Below are 23,919 nucleotides of genomic sequence, written 5' to 3' on the forward strand. Positions count from 1 at the left end.
AAAATATAGACTTTTACACCTTTTTACATCACATAAAAAATGAAATAAAAAATGGTAGCAATGAAAACGTCGGCTCATTTCGCAAAAAATGACACCTCCCCCAGCTCCGTGCGCCAAAGTATGAAAAAGTTATTAGCGTCAGAAGATGGCAAAAAATGTTTTTTTCTTTTTTGTACACATTCGTTTAATTTTTGAAAATGTATTAAAACACAATAAAACCTGTATAAATGTGGTATCACCGCGATCGCACCGAACCAAAGAATAAAGCTGAGCCCACAAGAACGTGATGCACGTTTTTTTACAATTTTTCCACATTTGGAATTTTTTTCAGCTTCGCAGTACACGGCATTTTAAAATAAATAACATTACGGGAAAGTAAAATTTGTTACGCACAAAATAAGCCCTCACACAGGTCTGTACACGTAAAAATGAAAAAGTTATGGATTTTTGAAGTTGGAGAGCGAGAAATGAGCGGAAAAACCCTGCGTCCTTAAGGGGTTAATGAAAAAGAAACGGCTTCCCAGCAAAACGCAAATGTAAAAACGCATAACAAAACGTGACGTAACACAATTAGAAGTTATTGTGCTTTTCAAAAATCCAACATAGAGACAGAAGGGTAAAGACATGCATTTAAAAGGATAAGGCTGCGTTCACACTTGGTGTTTTGAACTCGTTTTCGGTCTGTTTTCAAACAGTCCGTTAAAAAAAACGCATCTGCTTTTGACCGGTTTGACCCATTATGTTAATTAAACATGGGCCGTTTTGAGATTGTAAAAAAAAAAAACGCATCCGTATTTTGAAAACGCATGCGTTTTTTCTGAATTTGCGTAATTAAAAACGGACAAAATACGGATGCGCTTTTTTTTTTTTACAATGTCACATCACCCCAAGGGCACGTTCACACATTCACCTTTTCAGATGTGGATCATAGTCCCTCTCTTTTCATTCCAATCCCGCTTTGGACATCAATAACTGCAACTGAGAAAGCGAATTGTGTGATCGCACCCTCAGGCCCCTTCCCCAGAAGTGTAATGCATCCATCTCACATCACACTCGCTCTTGTGTAAGGCGTCTTTAGGGTTAGTTTGCTGTGGGAAGTAATGCAGTAAGAAGAAGAAGGGTGTAGTGGGCGGGGTTTCCAGACATGTGACTGTTTAGGGGCGGACACAACCTTTGTTATGGTTTCTGAGGCTTAGAAACCACGTGACAAGGAAGTACCAGTTATAAACAACAACATAGGAAAAGCACACTTGACAATTGGAATAAAGGTAAGTTCACGTTCAATAGGATTAAAGATTTAGGATCCCTGATGACGCCTTTCATGTTCTATCCATAGGAAATTTTTATAAAAAAAAGCATCATTTTGGTATTGAAAAATACTTCACTAATTATCAGTATTTGATTCCAAAGTATGTGTTTACGTTTTTGTCGAAAAAATGAGGTCACTAGCTTTGCCCCCAAGCAAAGGTCCGCGTGATTGTATTACCTTTGGAAGGCGGCCAGTACACGGAGTGGCACAGGCTGGAAATTGCTGAGCAGTATTGCTGACAGGCCAACTACTATGACAGAGTGAATGGACCCTCACCCTGCTGCTGTATTTATAGCCTCTTCCAAGGGGGCGGGGCTGGGGGGTGTGATTTTTACCACGGCCACCTCTACAACTTCACGGTGAGTCATTCTGGCTGGAGATGTTCTCCCCGACTACCGACTGCCCCGCGCTCGCTATCGCCGCCCGGTCGTGTGTGCTGTCACTGCCGTGCCGGAGCCCTAATGGCCGTAATAATGCAATATTACGGACAATAATAACAATAAGCTAGTAATAACCCGCGTGTAAGCAGCCGCGATGTGAAGCGGGTGTTATTTGTGAGGTTTGTGTGAGTTTTCCCGCCTCCTTTCCTCAGATAACTATAGAAGCGTCGTCCATGTTCTAAGATGGCGCCTGCAGCTGCTCGAGGCGGGTGACTCGTCTGACAGGACGTGTCTTAGCTGTATGACTGTGCATAGTCTCACCCTGACCAAATGCTCAAAATCTAGCAAAAAAACTACAAATTAGGTAAAAAAAATACAACATACATGAGAGATATATAGTCCCAAGGAAGAAGTCTGAGGTAAAATGTGGAAAATTAGTGCATGTGCTGAGGTAAATACACTGACAGGAGCTTTTTCTGAGATATTTTTCCAAGTTTCATAGTTTTTGTTGAGCGTTATATCATGACTAAGGGTGATGGCACACGTGGCGTTTTTAGTCCGTGTGCCATCACCCTAAATCACGTTCCAGACGCAGGCGTTTACACTTACGTAAATGCAGTGAAAGTGCGAATTGTGAACGCAACGTGACAGAAAAACTTTGCATATGAGCTGCAGATCTATTTACATGTCTCCTGTGGTGTGTGCTTTTTTTTGGGATGTGTTCAGATTCTGCTGTCCTGTGGTGCAGCAGCTTTATTTATTTATTTTTTTTAACGCAAGGGGGCACATGTACTTACCTGTCCTGTGTGATCCCCCGAAAGTTCATTGTCCGACCAAAATGCACATCTGCCGCGATTCACGAAGATCGTGCGCCCAATTTTCTTCATGTGTCCCCGCTCAGGTCCGCCAGAGTTCACCTTCTTCTTCCTGGTGCATGTAAGTGCTTGATCTTGCAACACAAATTGAAGCGTAAATCCCGCGCTCAGTCTGAATCAGTTGGATCGTCCGGCGGCACGTCCCCCGATTTCTGTCGCATGAAAGCCGGCGCTGATGCGCCAAAATCCGATTGCGTGCGACACAATCCCCTTCCAAAATGCTGTCACAGCGGCGCAATCACCGAAAATCCAGGCGGAAATTTGTCCGCAGGACCTTAGTAAATAAGCCCCAAGGTTCACATTCCCTCAGGGACATTTGGACTCCACTTAACCCCTTCCGTTTTTTTTTTTTTTACTTGCTGCTTAATTTCCAAAAAATCAGATTTTTTAAAAATATATATCTTTCTGTTTAGGATGCATTAACACGCATCAAAGTGACGGGGCCTAACTTACTGATCGGTGGGGGTCTCAGTAAAGATCACTAAAATGAGGGGTCTGATGGTATCCCAGGTACCTCAGTCAAACCCCACGTTGCGCCCAGAGAGTAATGGAGCAGGTGGCCGCGCTCTACGATCTCCCTCAGCTCCATAGAGATGAATGGAGCAGAACGGTCATGCTGGGCCGTCTGCTTCATTAATCTCCAGGAGCGACAAGGGGACCCCATCGGACCCCTCGTTTTCGTGATCTGTGTCGGTCTCATCACTGAGATCCCCACTGATCGGCAAGGTAAGCCCTGTGGATAAGGCCTAACTTGATTCGTGGGAAAATCCCTTTAATGACCATTTTCAGCAAATTTTCATTCTATTCTATGGTCTTTTTTTGTTGCATACTTATTTTTAATTGCTCCGACCTCTTACCAAATAAGAGGTCGCATCGTCGTACAGGTCCCCTAGCAATTGGCCGTATTCATTAGGAGCGTCGGCCGACACATCCCCTCCACTCCCCTGTCAGTCAGGAACCTGTAAGAATCGCCGGCAGCAGCACATGTATTGCGCAATTGCTGCCGGCTCTATGCAATGCGGCGCGCTGATAGCGGCTGCACCGCGCTTATTCGCAGCGCCGGTCGAATAAGAGACTTGGAGAGACTTGAAAATGGCCTTCACCAACATTCACCATCCAACCTGAGAGGATCTGCAAGAAGAGGCAGTTTTAGTTTTGGTGAAGAATAATCCAGAGCGTTATGTAGAAATCCCGGGCACAGCTTATCCCACCACTCCATACTCCCAGAGCTCCATTGTCAACAGCTTGTTAACGCAGTTCCGTGGCATTCAACTTGTTTCAATGACCGTGACATCACATTTCCGGTGTTGGCGCTATGTAAAGCGATTTTCCGTGTATTGGCCTGGGATTTTGGCTACACGATCGGATTGTGCGCCAGGTTGCACGCGACGGAAATCGGCAGTACGAAAACCCGACGGATTCGGAAAAACCGCCGCATTAAAAAAAAAAAAGTGTCGCTGGACACACGCTTACCTGCATCTGGCTTGGTGAAGTTCAGCGCACTCCGATGAACTTCAGCGAAGCAGCGACACCTGGTGGACGTCGGAGGAACTGCCTTAGTGAATCCCGGCAGAACCCGAATCCTCCGCAGAGAACGCGCCGCTGGATCGCGAATGGACTGGGTAAGTAAATCTGCCCCATTGTGATACAGCAGTTTGTTCTCACCTGCTTCTGATATGACATTTCCTTTAGCAGGCTTGGAGATCACACAGAATATTCGGGGGACCGTGCGACTTTTTCTGAAAATAAATATATATAGGTAAGGATTTATACTATTTCAAAGTTAAACAAGTATGGACCATAGACTAGAGATACATGGCTATCTACCTTTATCTGTGATTGTGGCTTATATTAACCCTTTAAGTGCCAGGATTTTGTTTTTTCTTTCTCACTATCCTCCAAGAGCCACAACTTTAAAAAAAAAAAAAAAAAAATTTCCACTTACAGAGATGCATAAGAACTTTGTCTCTGCTTATTGATGCCTAGCTAAATGTGGCACAGCTTTTCCCCTAAGATGCCCAAGTGCATCTGAACTACTGCACTGCTTTTGGCTACGTTCACACCTTGCATCTGACTTAAGTTTTGAAACCCAATTAAAAGGGAACCTGTCACCAGCCTAAACCCTGTTAAAGGAAACCTACCTTTTCAAAATGGTTAGTTTGACCTGAACCCTAAACACTGCTTGCATCCCGACCGGTCGGCACGCCCGCGCCGACTCTCGAACGTTTAAAGGGCCAGCACACCGCTGATTGGCGCTGGCCACTTCCGGGTTTCCTAGGTGTTGGCTTGTGTCATCGTCCGCGGTGGTCCAGGGGGTTCACTGACCCTGAGCCCTGACAGTGGTCTTGATAAGGCTCATAAATCCGCAGTTTCGCCAACAAAGCAGCGCAGTGCCCAGCTTCCGGACGTACCCGACACCCATCAGTCCCGCATATCCAATGCTGTGAATATGGACTGGTGGGCATGGCCGTCCACCTCGGCCGTTCAGAATCTGAATGTAGCGCTGCTTCCGTGTCCATGTTTGTTTACATGGGGCACAGACCAGAGCGATAGCTGCACGGGACACCCGGAGGGCACCGGGAGGTAAGTACATGTTTATTTTTTTAAGCAACCGCCTCTCGGACACCTTTGTTTTTCTGGAAAGTCTTGGACAACCCCTTGAATGAATTGCTGGGGTTGCTGTATGTAATCAGTTCAGGGTGTGCAGTATACATAGTAAATTGGGGGCGCTATACTCGCTACAGTTCATTCGAGGGGAATCTATATAGAAAAATGAATTCATGAAGCACTTCTATGTAATGTGGCATAATTGTATCCCAGCTGGTGGGGGCGCTGTACCTATTCTAGCTGTGATGGTGGGGGCGCTGTGCCTATACCAGCTGTGATAGTGGGGGGCGCTGTGCCTATCCTAGCTGTGATGGTGGGGGTGCTGTGCCTATCCTAGCTGTGATGGTGGAGGCGCTGTGCCTATCCTAGCTGTGATAGTGGGGGGCGCTGTGCCTATCCTAGCTGTGATGGTGGGGGTGCTGTGCCTATCCTAGCTGTGATGGTGGGGGCGCTGTGCCTATCCTAGCTGTGATGGTGGGGGTGCTGTGCCTATCCCAGCTGTGATAGTGGGGGGCACTGTGCCTATCCCAGCTGTGATGGTGGAGGCGCTGTGCCTATCCTAGCTGTGATGGTGGAGGCGCTGTGCCTATCCTAGCTGTGATAGTGGGGGGCGCTGTGCCTATCCTAGCTGTGATGGTGGGGGTGCTGTGCCTATCCTAGCTGTGATGGTGGGGGCGCTGTGCCTATCCTAGCTGTGATGGTGGGGGCGCTGTGCCTATCCTAGCTGTGATGGTGGGTGTGCTGTGCCTATCCCAGCTGTGATGGTGGGGGCGCTGTGCCTATCCCAGCTGTGATGGTGGGGGCGCTGTGCCTATCCCAGCTGTGATGGTGGGGGCGCTGTGCCTATCCTAGCTGTGATAGTGGGGGGCGCTGTGCCTATCCCAGCTGTGATAGTGGGGGGCGCTGTGCCTATCCTAGCTGTGATAGTGGGGGTTCTGTGCCTATCCTAGCTGTGATAGTGGGGGGCGCTGTGCCTATCCTAGCTGTGATGGTGGGGGCGCTGTGCCTATCCTAGCTGTGATGGTGGGGGCGCTGTGCCTATCCTAGCTGTGATGGTGGAGGCGCTGTGCCTATCCTAGCTGTGATAGTGGGGGTGCTGTGCCTATCCTAGCTGTGATAGTGGGGGGCGCTGTGCCTATCCTAGCTGTGATAGTGGGGGGCGCTGTGCCTATCCTAGCTGTGATAGTGGGGGGCGCTGTGCCTATCCTAGCTGTGATGGTGGGGGTGCTGTGCCTATCCTAGCTGTGATAGTGGGGGGCGCTGTGCCTATCCTAGCTGTGATAGTGGGGGGCGCTGTGCCTATCCCAGCTGTGATAGTGGGGGGTGCTGTGCCTATCCTAGCTGTGATAGTGGGGGGCGCTGTGCCTATCCCAGCTGTGATAGTGGGGGGCGCTGTGCCTATCCCAGCTGTGATAGTGGGGGGCACTGTGCCTATCCTAGCTGTGATAGTGGGGGGCACTGTGCCTATCCCAGCTGTGATAGTGGGGGGCACTGTGCCTATCCTAGCTGTGATAGTGGGGGGCACTGTGCCTATCCCAGCTGTGATAGTGGGGGGTGCTGTGCCTATCCTAGCTGTGATAGTGGGGGGCGCTGTGCCTATCCCAGCTGTGATAGTGGGGGGCGCTGTGCCTATCCTAGCTGTGATAGTGGGGGGCGCTGTGCCTATCCCAGCTGTGATAGTGGGGGGCGCTGTGCCTATCCCAGCTGTGATAGTGGGGGGCGCTGTGCCTATCCTAGCTGTGATAGTGGGGGTGCTGTGCCTATCCCAGCTGTGATGGTGGGGGCGCTGTGCCTATCCTAGCTGTGATGGTGGGGGCGCTGTGCCTATCCTAGCTGTGATAGTGGGGGGCGCTGTGCTTATCCTAGCTGTGATAGTGGGGGCACTGTGCCTATCCTCGCTGTGATAGTGGGGGTGCTGTGCCTATCCTAGCTGTGATAGTGGGGGGCATTGTGCCTATCCAGCTGTGATAGTGGGGGTGCTGTGCCTATCCTCGCTGTGATAGTGGGGGTGCTGTGCCTATCCAGCTGTGATAGTGGGGGGCATTGTGCCTATCCAGCTGTGATAGTGGGGGTGCTGTGCCTATCTTCGCTGTGATCGTGATGGCACTGCTGTATATAATCTGATGCATAGTGTAAGTACCCAGCTTACCTGTTAAGCGTGTCCTCCTCCCCATTATATTGGATCTGTGTGGCCTTAGTGACGTCGTCTGTAGTCATCATTGGCAGCAGTGCCAGTTCTGTCGCATTGTATGAGCTGAGTCTGTTGTACTGAGTCATGTCTGATCCTCCATTGCTGAGTGTCTGTTATGCACAGCAATGCAAACACGACGTATCATCGTCCCTGAGTGTTCACCGGCAGATACTCTGCTCTGTGGTACCGTTCTAGTATACTGGAGACATTGTCTCAGGTCTCGCCCACGTGCCACAAAAACACACAACAAAATTGTGTGTTTACCACATTCCAGGTGCTATTTGCCGTAGAAGCACATGGATTTAAAGTACAGGAACATATACAACGTGTGTGTGTGTGGGGGGGGGGGGAGGGGTACCGCGACCTTCACAGACATGCACTATCCTTACCGAGCAGAGTACAACACGACTATAACGGGGGTAACATGGACACAGGCAGCAAGTTGGTACATGTAACTAATAATAACGACGGGGGATACATACCGTGTTTCACCCGTAGACTTAATCCACATGTTGATATTCGGGCGTCCCATGGCAGGGAGGTCACGGAGATACACAGAGGACTATGACCTTCAGTGGTTTCTGTGAATTATTAAGGCAGCTCCAGGTGTGAAGACGAGGAGGATCTCCGTAAGGAAGCCTGTACGATATCTGATGGACTCTGTTCTCCTTGCATGTAACCCTGTTGCTTCCGGTAGAGTGGGTGGTGGAGCTTTCACCCGTTCTACTCCATGACTAAGAATGGTGGTCACGTGACTGTCGCTCTCCTTTGACGTAGAAAGTGAAAGCACAGACGACTAAAACTTCACTATTTCACCTACTTCCTACCTGCGTCCTGCTCCAATATGACTGTAACGCCAATCGTGTCATGTTTGTATATACAGGCGGTCCCCTACTTAAGAACACTCGACTTACATACGACTCCTAGTTACAAACGGACCTCTGGATATTGGTAATTACTGTACTTTAGTCCCAGGCTACAATAATCAGCTGTAACAGTTATCACAGGCGTCTGTAATGAAGCTTTAGTGTTAATATTGATTCCTATGACAACCCAACATTTTTAAAATCCAATTGTCACAGAGACCAAAAAAGTTCTGTCTGGGATTACAATGATAAAATATACGGTTCCGACTTACATACATATTCAACTTAAGAACAAACCTACAGACCCTATCTTGTATGTAACCCGGGGACTGCCTGTATTCGTGTTTCCTCCATCTGTTCTTACAAACCACAGACTACACAAGCATCTAAAGTTTTATGCGTCTGTAAAGTTTTGGGGATTTTAACAAACCTACTACTGTATAAAGTATGTTCAAATAAATTTAAATAATATAAAGAAAAAGCATGATACATACCTACGAATAAAAAGAGTCAATTTCATGGACAAAACGATTGAAATAATGTGAATAGGGACCAAACAGTGAGCACAAATTGTGCATTTCTCTATGTGAAACTCCAGCCATTTACATATAAATAATTCTCCAATGTCATGTGACAATGAGAAGAGTCAGATTTTGTTTCAGATGAGGCAAGTTTAGAGGCTGCGGCAGAAGAGGGGCTTCAGACACCCATATCTTTAGTTCTGTATAACCTAAAAACATGGTGCTGGTGCCATAGTAAAGATTCTCATGTGTCAGATAACTTCAGGCTTGTGGTTCTTTGATCTACATAATCGGAGATACAGACAGGTAAAGACATAGGGGGTCATTTACTAAGGGCCCGATTCGCATTTTCCCGACGTGTTACCCGAATATTTCCTATTTGCGCCGATTGTACCTGAATTGCCCCGGGATTTTGGCGTACGCGATCGGATTGTGGCGCATCGGCGCTGGCATGCACGCGACGGAAATCGGGGGGGCGTGGCCGAACGAAAACCCGACGTATTCGGAAAAACCGGCGCATTTAAAAACCGAAAATGTGTCACTTGGGAAGCGCTTACCTTCACCTGGTCCAGCTCGGTGTATACCGGCGCGTTCAGATGAGAATGGGCCGGGTAAGTAAATCTGCCCCATAGTTGGGAATGGGAGCTGCAGTTAAAGGTCCAGTTCCTGTCTATTTCTTTAACTCCCTGTATTTCTGGTTCTGTGGATGACCAAACCACAAGCCTGTAGGTCCCTGACCCCACCAGGCCCTACAGGAATGTCATGGTGCAGTAAGGGGTGGATGCAGAGGGCTTATGGGCTAAGCCCTCTTAATACAGGCTGGGTGTTTACTGCATATTGCAGCTAATACCCGCAATTGGTGCTTGGCAACAATCTGTCGCCATGACTGTGGACTTGTATTTTCTGAAAATCTGTTACAATGTGCCAATGGTCTAAATTGTCTGGGCTAATTTCTATTCGACCACGCCCCTTTCTTCAAAGCCACGCCCCCATTTGACGGACAAATCGGAAAAAACGGCCAAAAAATGCTCTTGATGCCTTCATAAATGTGTCGGTAGGTGTTCTAGACAGTTTGTTTTTTTTGCCGCAAACGGCATTTTCGGGTGCAGAAGCAATCATGAATCCCCCCAATGTTTTCATTTTTTAAAAATGTATTAAAACACAATAAAACCTGTATAAATTCTGTATCACCGTGATCGTACCGAACCGTACAATAAAGTAGAAGTATCATTTGGAGCGCACGGTGAAAGCAGTAAAAACTGAGCACATGCGTCAGCGAGAAGTAAAATATATTATGCAAAAAATTAGCCCTCACACAGCTCTGTACACAGAAAAATGAAAAAGTTATAGATTTCTGAACGTGGGGAGCAAAAAATCAAATTATATGTAAAAATAAAAAATCCCCTCATATGAGGAGCAAGGAGTGGGGGCACTTCCTCTATTTCATACACGCGGGGACATGTGCAGACTCCATGCCGTGTGACTGCACAGGTAAGTGTCACTTACTCACCTATAGCTAAAGACACCGCACATGAGAATACGACCCCCTGAGGAAGTCACTGCGGATATGTGTGGGGGTGGGGTGTTTGTGGGGTCTCCCCTTATCTCTGGCACCTTGTTTAATCCAAATCTAATAGTCACTGGGGCAAAGAAAATTTTGTCTGGAGCTACAATTATTATAAAATATACAGTTCTGACTTACATACAAATTCAACTTAAGAACAAACCTACAGAACCGATCTTGTACGTAACCCGGGGACTGCCTGTGTCTACACTTATGCACTTATCTTGTGTGTATTGGATTCTTGAGATATTACTAGTTGAAGAGGAAACCCACTATGGCAGATGAGTCTTATGGACCACGGCCGGGGACTTTTCAATTGCATATATGTAATTTAAATGTGTTTTGTTGTGTGCCTATGAACTAATAAAAGTTTTAACCCTTTCATGACCAATGGTCATTGGTGCCAGAAAAACCAGGGGTCCATGCACACTAACGTATTGGGGGACGTTTATACGGCCGCAAATTCAGGGCTGCATATACGTCCCCCATAGTTGTCTATGGTGCTCGGGATCGGTACGGTGAGCACAATGTGTGCTCTATCTTTGGCCGTCAGAATGGCCTTATTCTCTACGGAGAGGGGAGAGGCGAGCAGCGCTCACATCGCCTCCTCTCCAGCACGCCCGACGTGCGCCCGTACGATATCTCTGGAAAAGCTTTACATATCATAACAAATTTAACTTTTTTTTTTTTTTTTTTTTTTTTCAAGACATGTGAGACTTTATCTTGACACCATAATTTGCCAATAATTGACTACAAATGTAAAAAAACAAGATTCTGCTGTCATATTCAACATGGATTGTGTATAGATGCTCAACAGAACCGGAGATACCCACTCTTAGTTACAATCGGCAATAAAAAGCTGTACATAAAAATCCACTTTTTTAGTGCAACTTTAAGGGTTAATATCTCTGGCTCTGTGAAGCATCCATACACAGTTCATCCATATAGCATCCATACAACATATTAAAGGGGAGATCCTTTTGTTTACCGTATTTTTCGGCCTATAAGGCGCACCGGACTATAAGGCGCACCTCTAATAAATGCCTGCTAAGACATCTAGGTTCATATATAAGGCGCACTGGAGTATAAGGCGCAGGATCAAATGCAGTACCTAAAAATGACCAGCAGGTGGCAGACCTGTGCACAGTTCAAGCCAGCTACACTTCCCGGGAAACTTGTTTTCAGCGTGTCAGAGAGCTCCGATCTCAGAGGTATGGGCTGCTGGGGGTTAATGCAGGGTGATGCAGCAGGGGTTAAGCGGTCTCCCTCTGCCCCTTCTCCTTCCCTCCACAGCCAGGGTGTTATTCCCGTGGGGTTCCCTGTGGCTCCTTCTCTTTCCCCTGTTACAGGGCTGTCAGGTATGGGGGATTTCTTACTGATGATGATGATTGCCTCGTGGTCGGCACTATGGCAGCTCTGGTCTCTCCGTGCTAGGGGAGGGCAGGATGGGCACAATGTTAGTTGTGGTGCCAGGGCACTTCAGGAGCTAGGGACCCTGTATACTGTGTGAGAAGGTGCAGGAAATTTCTGGGGATGGAGCTATTAAACACTGGTAAATGTACAGTACATCTTGTCTGTAGTACATTTCTGTATAAGTTCATATATAAGGCGCACTGGCCTATAAGGCGCACCTTTGATTTCTGCGAAAATTAAAGGATTTTTGGTGCGCCTTATAGGCCGAAAAATACGGTAATTTGACACAAGACTTGTGTTTCTAGGTGCCAGGGTTCATGAGATATTTGTCACAGTAAAAGCTGCCGTATATTTACGTGGTGCGGTCCTGAAGGGGTTAAGTTTATTTGGTGTGCAGAGAGCTACTATGTGCTTGTTCTTGTTGTTTATTCGACTGACTCCTAGGACTACTTTGCACCCCTGCTGTGTGCTCACTTTCTTTAGGTTTGTGAAGTCAGTACATGTAAATTCTTGTTCATGGGAAAATAAGACATTCCCTGAAAAAAGTTAATAAAAAAACAATCTTATTTTCAGGGGAAAACGATAGTAGCGGTCAGAACCCCTAGAGCTAAAGTACCCCAGGGGGTTCTATAAATAAGGTAAAAACTATGTAAAAAGTTTTTAAAAATGTAAGAAGTTACCATTTGATTTGATGCTTTATGAAGCAAACATAGCTTGAGAATGCTGCAGCTACACTGATGCAGAAACATGTCTTGTTTAATCCCTGAGTTGAGTGGTTTTGCTGAAAAAACAATTCTAAAATATAGGACCTTGGGAAAGCTGGGTGAGGCTGGCTGCCTACATAAACACATTACACACAGGAGATTGAAATTACAAATGGAGGTTAGTCACATGACTTGACTAATGACTAATCAACCTGAGCTGGATCACTCTTACACAGCAGCTGGGGGATGGTGCAGCAATTGATTATTCTGCCTTCTGGCACAACCAAGAGATTACATCATCCTGTGAGCAGTGCATAACTAATGTGCTAGGAAAAGCGCTGAGCCCAGGCAAAGGAGCGACGGAGCTTCATTATCATAATTTTATATCTGTTTTATCAGCAAAACCCCTCAGCTCAGGGAATAACCAAGATAGGACCCTGCATCAGTGTAGCTACAGCAGTCTCAAGGTGTGTTTGTTTCATACTGCATCACATCAAATGGTAGGTTTCCTTTAAATCCCCATTTCACTAGAACTGATATAAAAATAATGAACATGTCCAGTAAAATTTTAATAAAAAGTGATCAACAAGTCGTACAGATAAAATGGTATCAATGAAAACACCAGCTCCTCCCACAAAAAATAACTCCTTACACAGCTCTGTACACCAAAGTATGAAAAAGTTATTACTGTCCGAATGGGGAGAAATGAAGACTTTGTTTTTTTTGCACGGAAGGTTTTCATTTTTTAAAATCTATTACTCCACCATGAGACCTGTATAAATTTGGTATCTCTGTGATCGCAGTGACCCAAAGACTAAAGGGGAGGCGTCATTTGGGGCACACAGTGAAAGCTGTGAAAACAAAGCCCCCGAAAATATGGCGCAAATTAGTTTTTTCACCAATTTCACAGCATTTGGATTTTTTTCCTGCTTCCCAGTACGACTGGAAGGAAGATAAAATAACGTCATTAGGAAATACAATTTGTTACGTAGAAAACAAGCCCTCGTAAAGTTCTGGAAACTGAAAAATAAAATAAAGTTATGGATTTTTTAAAGCTGGGCTGCGCAAAAATGGAATGGATAAAAGGGCATCGGAGGCAGGAAGGGGATAATGGGGCTCATTTACTAAGGGCTTTGCGCCAGTTTTCTGTCGGACTTTGCACGTTCTTTTCAGCGCAAACTGCTTGTACAGGTATTTAAGAAGTGTCTGAACCATATGACACAAATTAGGGGGGGGGGGGGGGGGGGGCGGTTCCGGTGCTCAGTCGGACCGTGCACCAGATTTATCATGCAAAGTCTTTTGCACGCCCCATGTTAAAGGTGCACCAAAACAAAAAAAGTGTTGCACTCTGTCGGAGCAGTCAGGGGGCGCCAGATTCATGAACAATGTGCATCACAAATCTTGAATCTGGCGCCCCCTGCACACTACACAGGACACTGCACATAGTGCAGTTTGCACTACTCTTGTGCCCCAATGTGTTGGGGTTTTGAATCAAATATTTCTTAATTTTTTTCCAGACGGTGAAGTCCTGAAACAATATGAGGAATCTTAGCTGCTGGCTCATCTTACTTCTCCATCTTCAGTTCAGTGAGTCTTTTTTTTTTTTTGGTGCTTTATAAAATAATGTTTGTTTGTTTTTTTTTCTCTCCTAAAATTACTTATCTGATAATTCAGTAAATCTGCCATTTATTTTCTGCCTGATTAAATTAGTGTAAAAAAATGTCAAATCGATTATAGGATCCACTTGTGACAATTGGTGAATTGGTGACCCCCCCCCCCCCTTGTTGCACAAGTTCTCTAGAAGCCAATAAAGCTTTGCAGATTATGACCCTCGTTGTAGAAAAGCATCTTTCAAAATGCTGTCACCGTAGCAGCAACCAAGGCAAGATGGCCGCCACTGCATTATCTCGTATAGAAAATAGAATAAAAATCATCGAAGCATCTCCTAGAGCAGTGCTGGGGAACCATTTGGAGGCCAAGTGCCCCCAAACTACAGCTGAAAGCCTATTTATTGATCACAAAGTGCCGATGCAGCAATTTAGTCTGCAAGTTACGGCTCCCTGCTTTTCTGCCCCGACCTTTAATTGTATTGGCGTCTTGAGGTCACCAATACAATTGTAAGAAATAGAGGAAATTCGGATTACCATTGTAGTTTTCATCCAGGGTCCCCCTGAACAGAAGGAGTCGCAATGATAATCCAGCCCTAGCCATACCTCCTTGATCCTGCAGTCCCAAGAAGCCCAGGAAGTGTTGCTTTAAAATAGCACTGAACACAGCATATATTGTGCTACCCAGGACTGCAGGAGGAGGCCTCAACTTGTCTGGCAAACTTTGTACCTGGGTGATGGCATGGGTCCCCACAGAGGTGACAGCGCGTGCCAGTGGTACTCCATCACTGTCCTAAAGCATTGGTGGCAAACCAATGACACGGGTGCCGGACATGGCGCTCAGAGCCCCCTCAGTGGGCTCCCAGGTTCATCAGACAGGACTCTAGTTTCCTCTTGCAGTTTGAGGCAGCCGATAATACGCCACACTCAGCGCTATTTGAAAGCTAACCACCCTTGGCTGCCCGGGACTAGAGGAGAAGTGAGATGGACAGAGCTGAATTATCATTGGAGCTCCTTTCTCTTGGCCTTGCAATTCTTTCTGTTTAGAGGACCCTGGAGGGAAGTTCCTCCTTCTTTTACTGTATCGTTGTCCTCAGGTCACTGATAAGTTACTGCTTAAATTGCATTGTTGGCGCTTTGGAATAAATAAGTGGGTTTTGGTTGTAGTTTGGGCACTGGGTTGCTAGAGGGTTCACCATCACCATCCTAGAGTATTTCTACCTTGCGGGTCACCTGATGTGCTCAGAGGTTGGGATCCAGGGGAGATGGGGGGTAAAGGTGCTATCCTAAGATCTTCATAAGTTCAACCATCGGGCAGCAGTGTCTAGCTTGTACTACCCCAGGAATCAGGGCCGCCTCCAGGTTTAAGTAGGCCCTGGGCGACAGAGCCTTGGGGGGCCCCTTTTCAGTAAACTCACGTCTCGATCCACACTGCCTCCCCCCAAGTAGCCACACTGTCTCCACCCCCACCCCAGTAGCCACAGTGTCCACCTCATCCCCCCACCGGTAGCCACACTGCCCTTATAAGCCTCCCATAAGCCACATTTTTCCTCATTCTTCCTCTCCCACGGTGGCCACAGTGTCCTTATAAGCCGTACCCCGGTGGCTACAGTGTGCTCATTCCTCCTCCCCGCCGGTGGCAACAGTGTCCTCATTCACCCAACCCCTCCCCCCACCTTGCTCAACGTTCCTCGCTCCCCCAAACAGCCACTTTCTTTATTCAGCCCCGCTGGCACCTTTGCCTGGGTAAGCCGGGTGCTGGTGCCGGGCCTGCCAGGAATGCCTGAATCAGGAGTCATTATTACAGCTACATGAATGGAGGAGCCCGGCACATAGAGGTAGCAGAGAGCAGGTGTCATTGCACGTACAACATATTATTAGTTACAGTTTTTGTAAAATGTTATATTAAGATACACTGCAGTGTGAAGAGCTCCTCCATATCATCATATTATAGTCTGAGCTGCCTCTGCAGACTATCGCACCTGCACTCATGTGACTCCTACTTGTGTTTCTGTACTTTGGGCTTGCGATTATATTATATGATCGCTGCACCAATCATGTTTGTGTTTCACCTGAGGACTTCTGAGCTCCTTCTTTCTCTCTAACTTAGCATAGTGGGACAACTCCTTTCATATACAGTATGGTCATTGAAGTCCAAGCAGGGCTGCAGTTCTCCAGCATCACCACCATAAGTGGATGGTGCCGTCTGTTTGCCGCTCCTTTTCTAGGGGCTTTATTGAACAGCTGATAACTTGGGTGACAGGCATAAACATACAGTTATGCTCAAAGGTCTTCACACCCCTCCAGAATTTTGTCTTTCTTGGCATTTTTTCAGTGAATATAAATCGTCACACAAAAACTTTATTTTATTTCCACTGATGGTGAACAGTTTGGTGAAGTCAAATTACTGAGCTTTCTCAGTAACCAAAAACATCCAAATGGCCACCGATCAAAAGTTTACACACCCCAGTTCTTAAACCCGCGTGTTGCCCCCCTCTAACATCATTGACGGCTTGAAGCTTTTTGTGGTCTCTGTATTTTCTCAGATGATAAAGCTGCGCGTTCTTCTTGGTTCCTGTACTTTCGTGCATGGACTGTGCGCTTCAGATCTCCCCAGAGTTGCTCAATGGTATTGAGGTCCGGAGCCCTAGATGGTCACTCCAGAACCTTCACTTTCTTTTGCTGTAGCCAATGACAGGTGGACTTGGCCTTTTGTTTTGGATCGTTGTCATGCTGGAATATCCAAGTAGGTCCCAGTCGCAGCTTCCGGGCTGAAGAGCGCAGATTTGCCGCCAATATTTCATCTGCAACTGCAACCAAGTTTCCTGTGCATCTCCACATCATCAGTGATCCACCTCCGCGCTTTACAGTAGGAATGGTGGTCCTTTCATCAAAGGCCTTGATGACACCTCTCCAAATGGAATATTCATGGTAGAATGGTGGTCCTTTCATCATAGGCCTTGATGACACCTCTCCAAATGGAATATTCATGGTTGTGGACGAAAAGTCTCATTTTGGTGTCATCACTCCAAATGACCTTCAGTTTTGAGGCTTGTCTCGGTGCTGTTTGGCGTATTCTAGGCGAGATACTTTGTGGCTTTTGTTTAGTAATGGTTGGATGAAGATGCCAGGTGGTCAGTGGCGGATGAAAGATGCCAGAGTCTGTCTGGTTCCCTGAGGATGCATTTGTTAGCAATGTTAAGAGCAACGTAATTGGGCAAATCTCCTCTGTTGCGATGCATTTGAAAACGCACGGGTTACTGCCACATGTGAACGCCTCCTAAAACTCTGCTTTTCTGCGCACTCTGACTACAAGCCAACCGGTCACAGGGGAGGAGGTTACTGAATCTTTAGTATCCATTTACATCCATTCGTGTCAACTTCTTCACATTTTATCAGGCCAAAATGACCCGGGTGTGTGAATTTTTGAACATTTGGATGTTTTTGGTTGTCATTATGATTTATAAAGAGAAAACGCAGTAGTTTGACAATAAATGACTTCACCCAACCACTAACCATGAGTGGAAAAATAGCCAACAAAGCCAAAATTCTGCAGGGGTATGTAAAGTTTTGACTACAACTATATGGCCCCCTTTTCCAGAGAATCCCTTTAACTCAAGAATACTCATTTTCTTTTCTCCGCAAAATTCAGTCAAATTGCATTTCTAATTTTTCTATTTACAGTTGTGCCAGAGAAAAACTGCAAAAAGTCACAACCTGTGTTTGCCGCCCACGGAGAAACGGTGACTCTACAGGTGACGGTGGTTGAGGCAAAACAAATCAAACAAATTTTTTGGGTCACTTCTCGTGGGGTCCACATTGCTACATCACAACCCAATAATCCTCTGGAGATCCGAGAAGAATTTTATGAGGGTAGATTGATCGCTTTTAGTGATGGCTCCTTGATTATAAAAGATCCGAAGATGGAAGACAGCGGGATCATCAAGGCCACCATATACTTGCTGGATGGAGAAGACTGCTCAGAGACCTATAACCTCACTGTCTTCGGTAAATATGGACAGTCCAGGTCCATGTGAAGTAGTCGCAGATGGTTTAGGTGCCCCTTCCAATGCAAAAGCTTTAAAGTATTTGAGTATCTATCTGTTTTAACTTTTTCATAATGGGAAAGCATTAGGGTTATCCCATGTGGACTGGGCCTACAAAAAACAATATTTGGGGAGCAATCAAGCCAAGAGTGAAAAGTTCCCATGTGCTTCCTTCTGGTATTCGAAATTGTGTCCCTGGTTCTGCTATCACAGTTCTATATAATAATCAGGGAGGTTCCTGTCACACAGTTATAAATAGGAAGCCCACAGCTTAGCCTCCCTGACTGCATACTCATGGTATGCAGAATATCGAAGTAGAGGATAATAACAACAGCACCTCTTGCTTACAAAGATGGTTCTGTCTCTGGCCGGTCATGTGCTAAAGTATCACAGATGATCTGTGCCAAACATAGCGAGTTCCTTTATTGGTAATCTACCATCATCGGAAATTTGCCCATTCAGAACAGGTAGGTTCCTATAAACCTACTAAACCATAATCTATCTTTAGCTAAACCTATAACGATTACTAAACTAGGCTAAACTTTATCTACAAAGTTTAATTTTTCCAGAGATGCTACTGGGGCGTGGAGTAACCTCTCCGGGCAGTGGGAGCAAAGGCTACGGTACTCCACCCCTAGAAAAATTATATATTACATTAACATATTAGTTAGTGTTCATCTTATTTTAGAAAACATTAAAGGGTTATCCAAAGATAGATTAGGATTTAGTAAATTAAGAGGAACCTCCCATCAGATTTAACAGATTAAATGGATTTTCGCACAAAGACAAGTTAGGCCTATCCACAGGATAGGGCCTAACTTGCTGATCAGTGGGGGTCTCATTGCTGAGACCCCTACAGATCCTGAAAAAGAGGGGTCCAATGGGGTCCCAAGTACCTCTGTCGGACCCCTCGTCACTCCATAAGAGTAATGGAGCAGCCGGCTCCGTCAGCTCTATGGAGATTAACCCCTTAAAACAGTGCACCGTAATAGTACGCCGTGCGTCGGGTGTGGGTACACGGAGAGGGCTCACTTAGCCGTCAAGTCTTTGCTGAATATTGCTAGTGCTTCAAAAAGATGGTGGCGCCCAAGCCGAAGATCGTCGCTCCCCGTGATGTCATCGAGGAGCAGCGATCCGTTGTATGACTGCCTCTGGTCTTCCGAAGACCCGAGGCTGTCTGGTTTTAACCCTTTCGTTACAGTGTGTGCTAATTGCACATTGTAATGAATTAGGAAGAAAATCTCCATATATTGCCATGCTATACTTTGGCAGTATATGGTAGGATCGATCAGACAGCCTAGGGTTAAAGAACCCTAGAGAGTCTGAAAAATAGTAAAAATAAAAAATTGGTTAAAAAAAATCTATAATAACAATTTAAATACCCCCCCTTTCCCTAGAACTGATATAAATAAACAGTAAAATTCATAAACACAGTGGGGCAGATTTACTTACCCGGTCCATTCGCGATCCAGCGGCGTGTTCTCTGCGCTGGATTCAGGTCCGGCCGGGATTCATTAAGGTAGTTCCTCCGCCGTCCACCAGGTGGCGCTGCTGCGCTGAAGAGCATCGGAACGCACTGGAGTTCACCGGCTCGGGCTGAGTGAAGGTAAGTGCAAGCTCCGCGACAGATTTTTTTTTTTAAATGCGGCGGTTTTTCCGAATGCATCGGGTTTTCGTTCGGCCACGCCCCCCCCAATTTCCGTCGCATGCATGCCAGCGCCGATGCGCCACAATCCGATCGCGTGCGCCAAAATCCCAGGACAATTCAGGGGAAATCTGCGCAAATTGGAAATATTCGGGTAACACGTCGGGAAAACGCGAATCGGGCCCTTAGTAAATGACCCCCATTATGTATCGCCGCATCCGAAAATGCCCGATCTATCAACGGAAAATAGTGCCCACAGTCGAAAATGGCACTTTTTTGCCATTTTGAAAAATATTAAAAATTCTGTAAAAAGGGATCAAACAGTCTTACAGTCCTAAATATGGTAAACATTGAAAACCGTCATCAAAATGACACCACCCACAGCTCCGTACACCAAATATTCAATAGCATCTCTATGAGGTGCAATTTGTAACGCAGAAAACAAGCCCTCACACAGCTCTGTACGTGTAAAAATAAAAAAGTTATAGATTTTTGAAAGTGGGGAGTGAAAAATGGAAATGAAAAAACAAAAAAAGGGCCTGGTCGTTAAGGGGTTAATGGAGCAGAACGGTCATGCAGGTCCGCCTGCTCAATTACTCTGACGGAGCGACGAGGGGTTGTTCGTTTTGGTGCACTGAGACCCCCAATAATCAGCAGGTTAGGCCCTATCCCTTGGAAAGGGCCTTGCTTGTCTTGGTGGGAAAACCCCTTTAACTGTTAGATTTCTGATGGAAGGTTTCCTTTAAGGTCTTGTTCAGACTTCTACTTCTGCCAGTACAATTGTTGTTATACTATTAGAATGAAGTTGTGATATTGCTGATCGCTAGAACTTTAATTTATCATTGAACAGGGAAGTGTGAAAACCTTGAAGTACACGTTTCAACTGGCAGGAACGTTACTCTTAACGTGAAAGAACTAAACATTGCAAAAGTGATGTGGGAAGGACCACGTGGGGTCATATTTGCTACAACAAAACCGGGTGGATACATTGATCCCCAAGAAAGCCGCTATAATGAAAGACTAGCGGGATCTCATGATGGCTCGTTGACCATACTAAAAGTGTCTGCCCCAGACCAGGGCATCTACAGAGCATTTGTATTCACCCCAGATGGAGTAGGCTGTGTCTGTGTGTACACAGTGTCCCTTGCAGGTAAGATCTGTTCTCAATTTTGCTTGGCTGTAATCTACAAAAGTCCTCACTGTTGCCCCAGTGGGATTTTTAGGTCTTAATGGTAAGTGCTGCAATCATCAAAGTAGTTCTAGTGCGGAATAAGCCAAGCCTACTTTGTAGGCAAAAACTGAAGAAAACCATGCCGGTCTCGAATGAGAAGAGCGGCATAGAAAAGCTCAGGCGCTTCCTATATGCATAATTATATATGCCCCTCGCAGCTCCTGAGGCACTTCTCCTCCTCCCTCCCATGCCATGTGAGATCCAAGCTCCAGCTGTGAGAGGCGTGCATAACTACATATAGGGAGCGCCCAAGCTGTTCTCCTCCTCTCTCCCATTCCTGTCTAGGAGAGCTGGCTCCAGCTGTGAGAGGCGTGCATAACTACATATAGGGAGCGCCCAAGCTGTTCTCCTCCTATCTCCCATTCCCATGTAGCCGGCTCCAGCTCTGAGAAGCGTGCATAACTGCGTATAGGGAGTGCCGAGCTGTTCTCCTCCTCGCTCCCATTCCTATGTAGGAGAGCCCGCTCCAGCTTTGAGAGGCGTGCATAACTACATATAGGGAGTGCTGAGCTCTTCTCCTCCTCGCTTCCATTCCCATGTAGGAGAGCCCGCTTCTTCTTTGAGAGGCGTGCATAACTATACATGTAGGAAGCGCCCGAGCTGTTCTCCTCCTCTCTCCCATTCCCATGTAGGAGAGCCGGCTCCAGCTGTGAGAAGCGTGCATAACTATATGTATAGGACGTGCTCGAGCTGTTCTCCTCCTCACTCCCATTCCTATGTATGGGAGCCAACTCCAGCTGTGAGAGGCGTGCATAACTATACATATAGGGAGCACTGGGCTGTTCTCCTCCTCTGTCCCATTCCCATGTAGGAGAGCCGGCTCCAGCTGTGAGAGGCGTGCATAACTATACATATAGGGAGCACTGGGCTGTTCTCCTCCTCTGTCCCATTCCCATGTAGGAGAGCCGGCTCCAGCTGTGAGAGGCGTGCATAACTATACATATAGGGAGCACTGGAGCTGTTCTCCTCCTCGCTCCCATTCCCATGTAGGAGAGCGGGCTCCAGCTGTTAATATTGTAAACATGTATATCAATATGATGGAACGTGCACTATATTACAATGTATCAAGATGACATTTATTTAGTGTTATTCGCATTATTATTTAATTATTGCATGTCATGCTATTTTCCAGAAGGCCGTTCCAGTACGAGCAGCAGTATCACCGTGTGTGTGATGACCGGAATAGTCTGTGGTCTCGCCGCATTGATCTCCATGTATGTAACGCTTCACTTCATTTGATTGTTTCTTGTACTCTCTAGTCCGACGTGCTTCTAAAAATTAGAGATGTGTTAGAGAAGGGTCAGGATGAAATATTGGCCCATATAGCCTATAGATTGTGGGATAGCTATTGGAAGCACCAGATGGTTACATAGTCCAAGTAAGGGGGTTCCTGAGATAATTCCTTTAATATTTACTGAGATGGAATATTCATTTGTGCTCTGCACATCTCCAGATTATTCTTTTAGTTTTTTTTTTTTTTAATAACCAAATTTATTTTTGTCCAGAGAACATAACAGACTTCTAATAACGTAATTATGGCAGACTGGCCGGCAGGAGAGTCCCATTGCAGGATGCCGGGGTTCCTGTATAATCTGTCCTGAGAGACTGGTGCAGCAGCCTTTATAGTAGCGATTTAAAGAGATTATTGTGTTATTTGTTAATTACATTTACATTTATTGCTGCGTTTTTGTTTTTTTTTTGCATTTTAGTTACTGAACATTGTTGGAGTGGAGAGCAGGTGAGTACTGTGGGATGTTATTTACTACACTTGTAGGTAGTACTCATTTGTGGTGGAGTAGGGAAACTGTTGTTAGTTTTGTCATGGGTAGTATAGCTGGCAGTAAAGATCTGTCCATCCTTTCCCATGCTCATAAGTAGATAACATGGAAGTGCATATTAAGCAAACATAAAAGCGGTGGTAACTTTCCCATCAGAGGGTGTCACAATGGTTTGCTACCCTTTAAAAGCAGCAAAGTGGATGTTGCCACCCTGTAGATCATGGATGCTTCCCTTGGTTAACACAAAGGGAGTCCTGCCCACACCAATCTAGTTTACTAGTCATTCATCATAAAGGATGTCAGGTGTAGCACTGTATTTGAAGAAAGAAGCCATCTTTTGTAAACTTTTTCAACCTTTTTAAGTCTGAAGCTGGGCTGCGGCCGTGCAGCCATGAAGCTGGGCTGCGGCCGTGCAGCCATGAAGCTGGGCTGCGGCCGTGCAGCCATGAAGCTGGGCTGCGGCCGTGCAGCCATGAAGCTGGGCTGCGGCCGTGCAGCCATGAAGCTGGGCTGCGGCCGTGCAGCCATGAAGCTGGGCTGCGGCCGTGCAGCCATGAAGCTGGGCTGCGGCCGTGCAGCCATGAAGCTGGGCTGCGGCCGTGCAGCCATGAAGCTGGGCTGCGGCCGTGCAGCCATGAAGCTGGGCTGCTGACATGCATGTAAGCTACACCAACAGACAGAGGAGTAAGCTGCAAAAATATGTTATTGATTTTCACTACAAAGTGGCACGTGTGTACTTTAGCATGCCATTTTGGCTCCAATATATCTAATATAAAGCGGTATACAAAGTCTTTAATATTCTTTATGATTTGGTTCTCTTGTGTTTGTCATTCCCCATAATAGTAACATTATGTAACTTGTATTATATATGTGATTTTCTTGTATTAAACTTAATATTTTTGTTTGCATCTTTTTTTTTTTTTTTGCAGAAAAACATACATGTGCGTACTGCAAGACTGACAAGTGCGGCGTGTATGATGGCGTTGACCTCTTTCCCTTCTTTAAAGACACAAAGAAGCACTATAATAATAATAATAATAATAATAATAATATATTATTATATTTAACTCATAAATCAGAAGGCACGGCCATTGTGTAACTCGCTGTTAAAGCAACATAACATCAGCCTGGGGTTCTGTTAGTGGAGATCTTAGCTTTTGCCTGAATGACTATGTATTTTCT

At 46.0% G+C, this 23,919-nt stretch overlaps 2 protein-coding genes across 10 annotated transcripts in view; one reads left to right on the top strand and one right to left on the bottom strand.

The window, feature by feature from the left end:
* The window catches only part of LOC140069320 (SLAM family member 9-like), a 31,541-nt gene extending 29,953 nt beyond the window's left edge, over positions 1 to 1,588 (bottom strand). The window contains exon 1 of the mRNA XM_072114872.1: positions 1,487 to 1,588. The gene's annotated coding sequence lies outside the window, so the exon portion shown is untranslated. The remainder of the gene's footprint in view (positions 1 to 1,486) is intronic.
* LOC140069319 (uncharacterized) lies at positions 1,161 to 22,697 on the top strand. 9 transcript variants are annotated; one of them, XM_072114862.1, is made up of 7 exons: positions 1,193 to 1,268; positions 4,260 to 4,323; positions 13,948 to 14,017; positions 17,722 to 18,045; positions 20,579 to 20,878; positions 22,092 to 22,173; positions 22,669 to 22,697. In XM_072114862.1, exons 3-7 carry the CDS (start codon positions 13,969 to 13,971, stop codon positions 22,673 to 22,675), a joined length of 762 nt encoding a protein of 253 aa, XP_071970963.1. In that variant the 5' UTR covers positions 1,193 to 1,268; positions 4,260 to 4,323; positions 13,948 to 13,968; the 3' UTR covers positions 22,676 to 22,697. The 9 variants fall into 9 exon arrangements, with proteins under 9 accessions (XP_071970964.1, XP_071970963.1, XP_071970965.1 ...); XM_072114864.1 differs by having other exon boundaries at positions 1,250 to 1,268; positions 4,257 to 4,323; XM_072114861.1 differs by lacking the exon at positions 1,193 to 1,268 and adding an exon at positions 1,530 to 1,668.
* Positions 22,698 to 23,919: the final 1,222 nt, after the last annotated feature.

Source organism: Engystomops pustulosus, chromosome 7 (genome assembly GCF_040894005.1).
Source record: "Engystomops pustulosus chromosome 7, aEngPut4.maternal, whole genome shotgun sequence".
NCBI classification, from domain to species: Eukaryota; Metazoa; Chordata; class Amphibia; order Anura; family Leptodactylidae; genus Engystomops; species Engystomops pustulosus.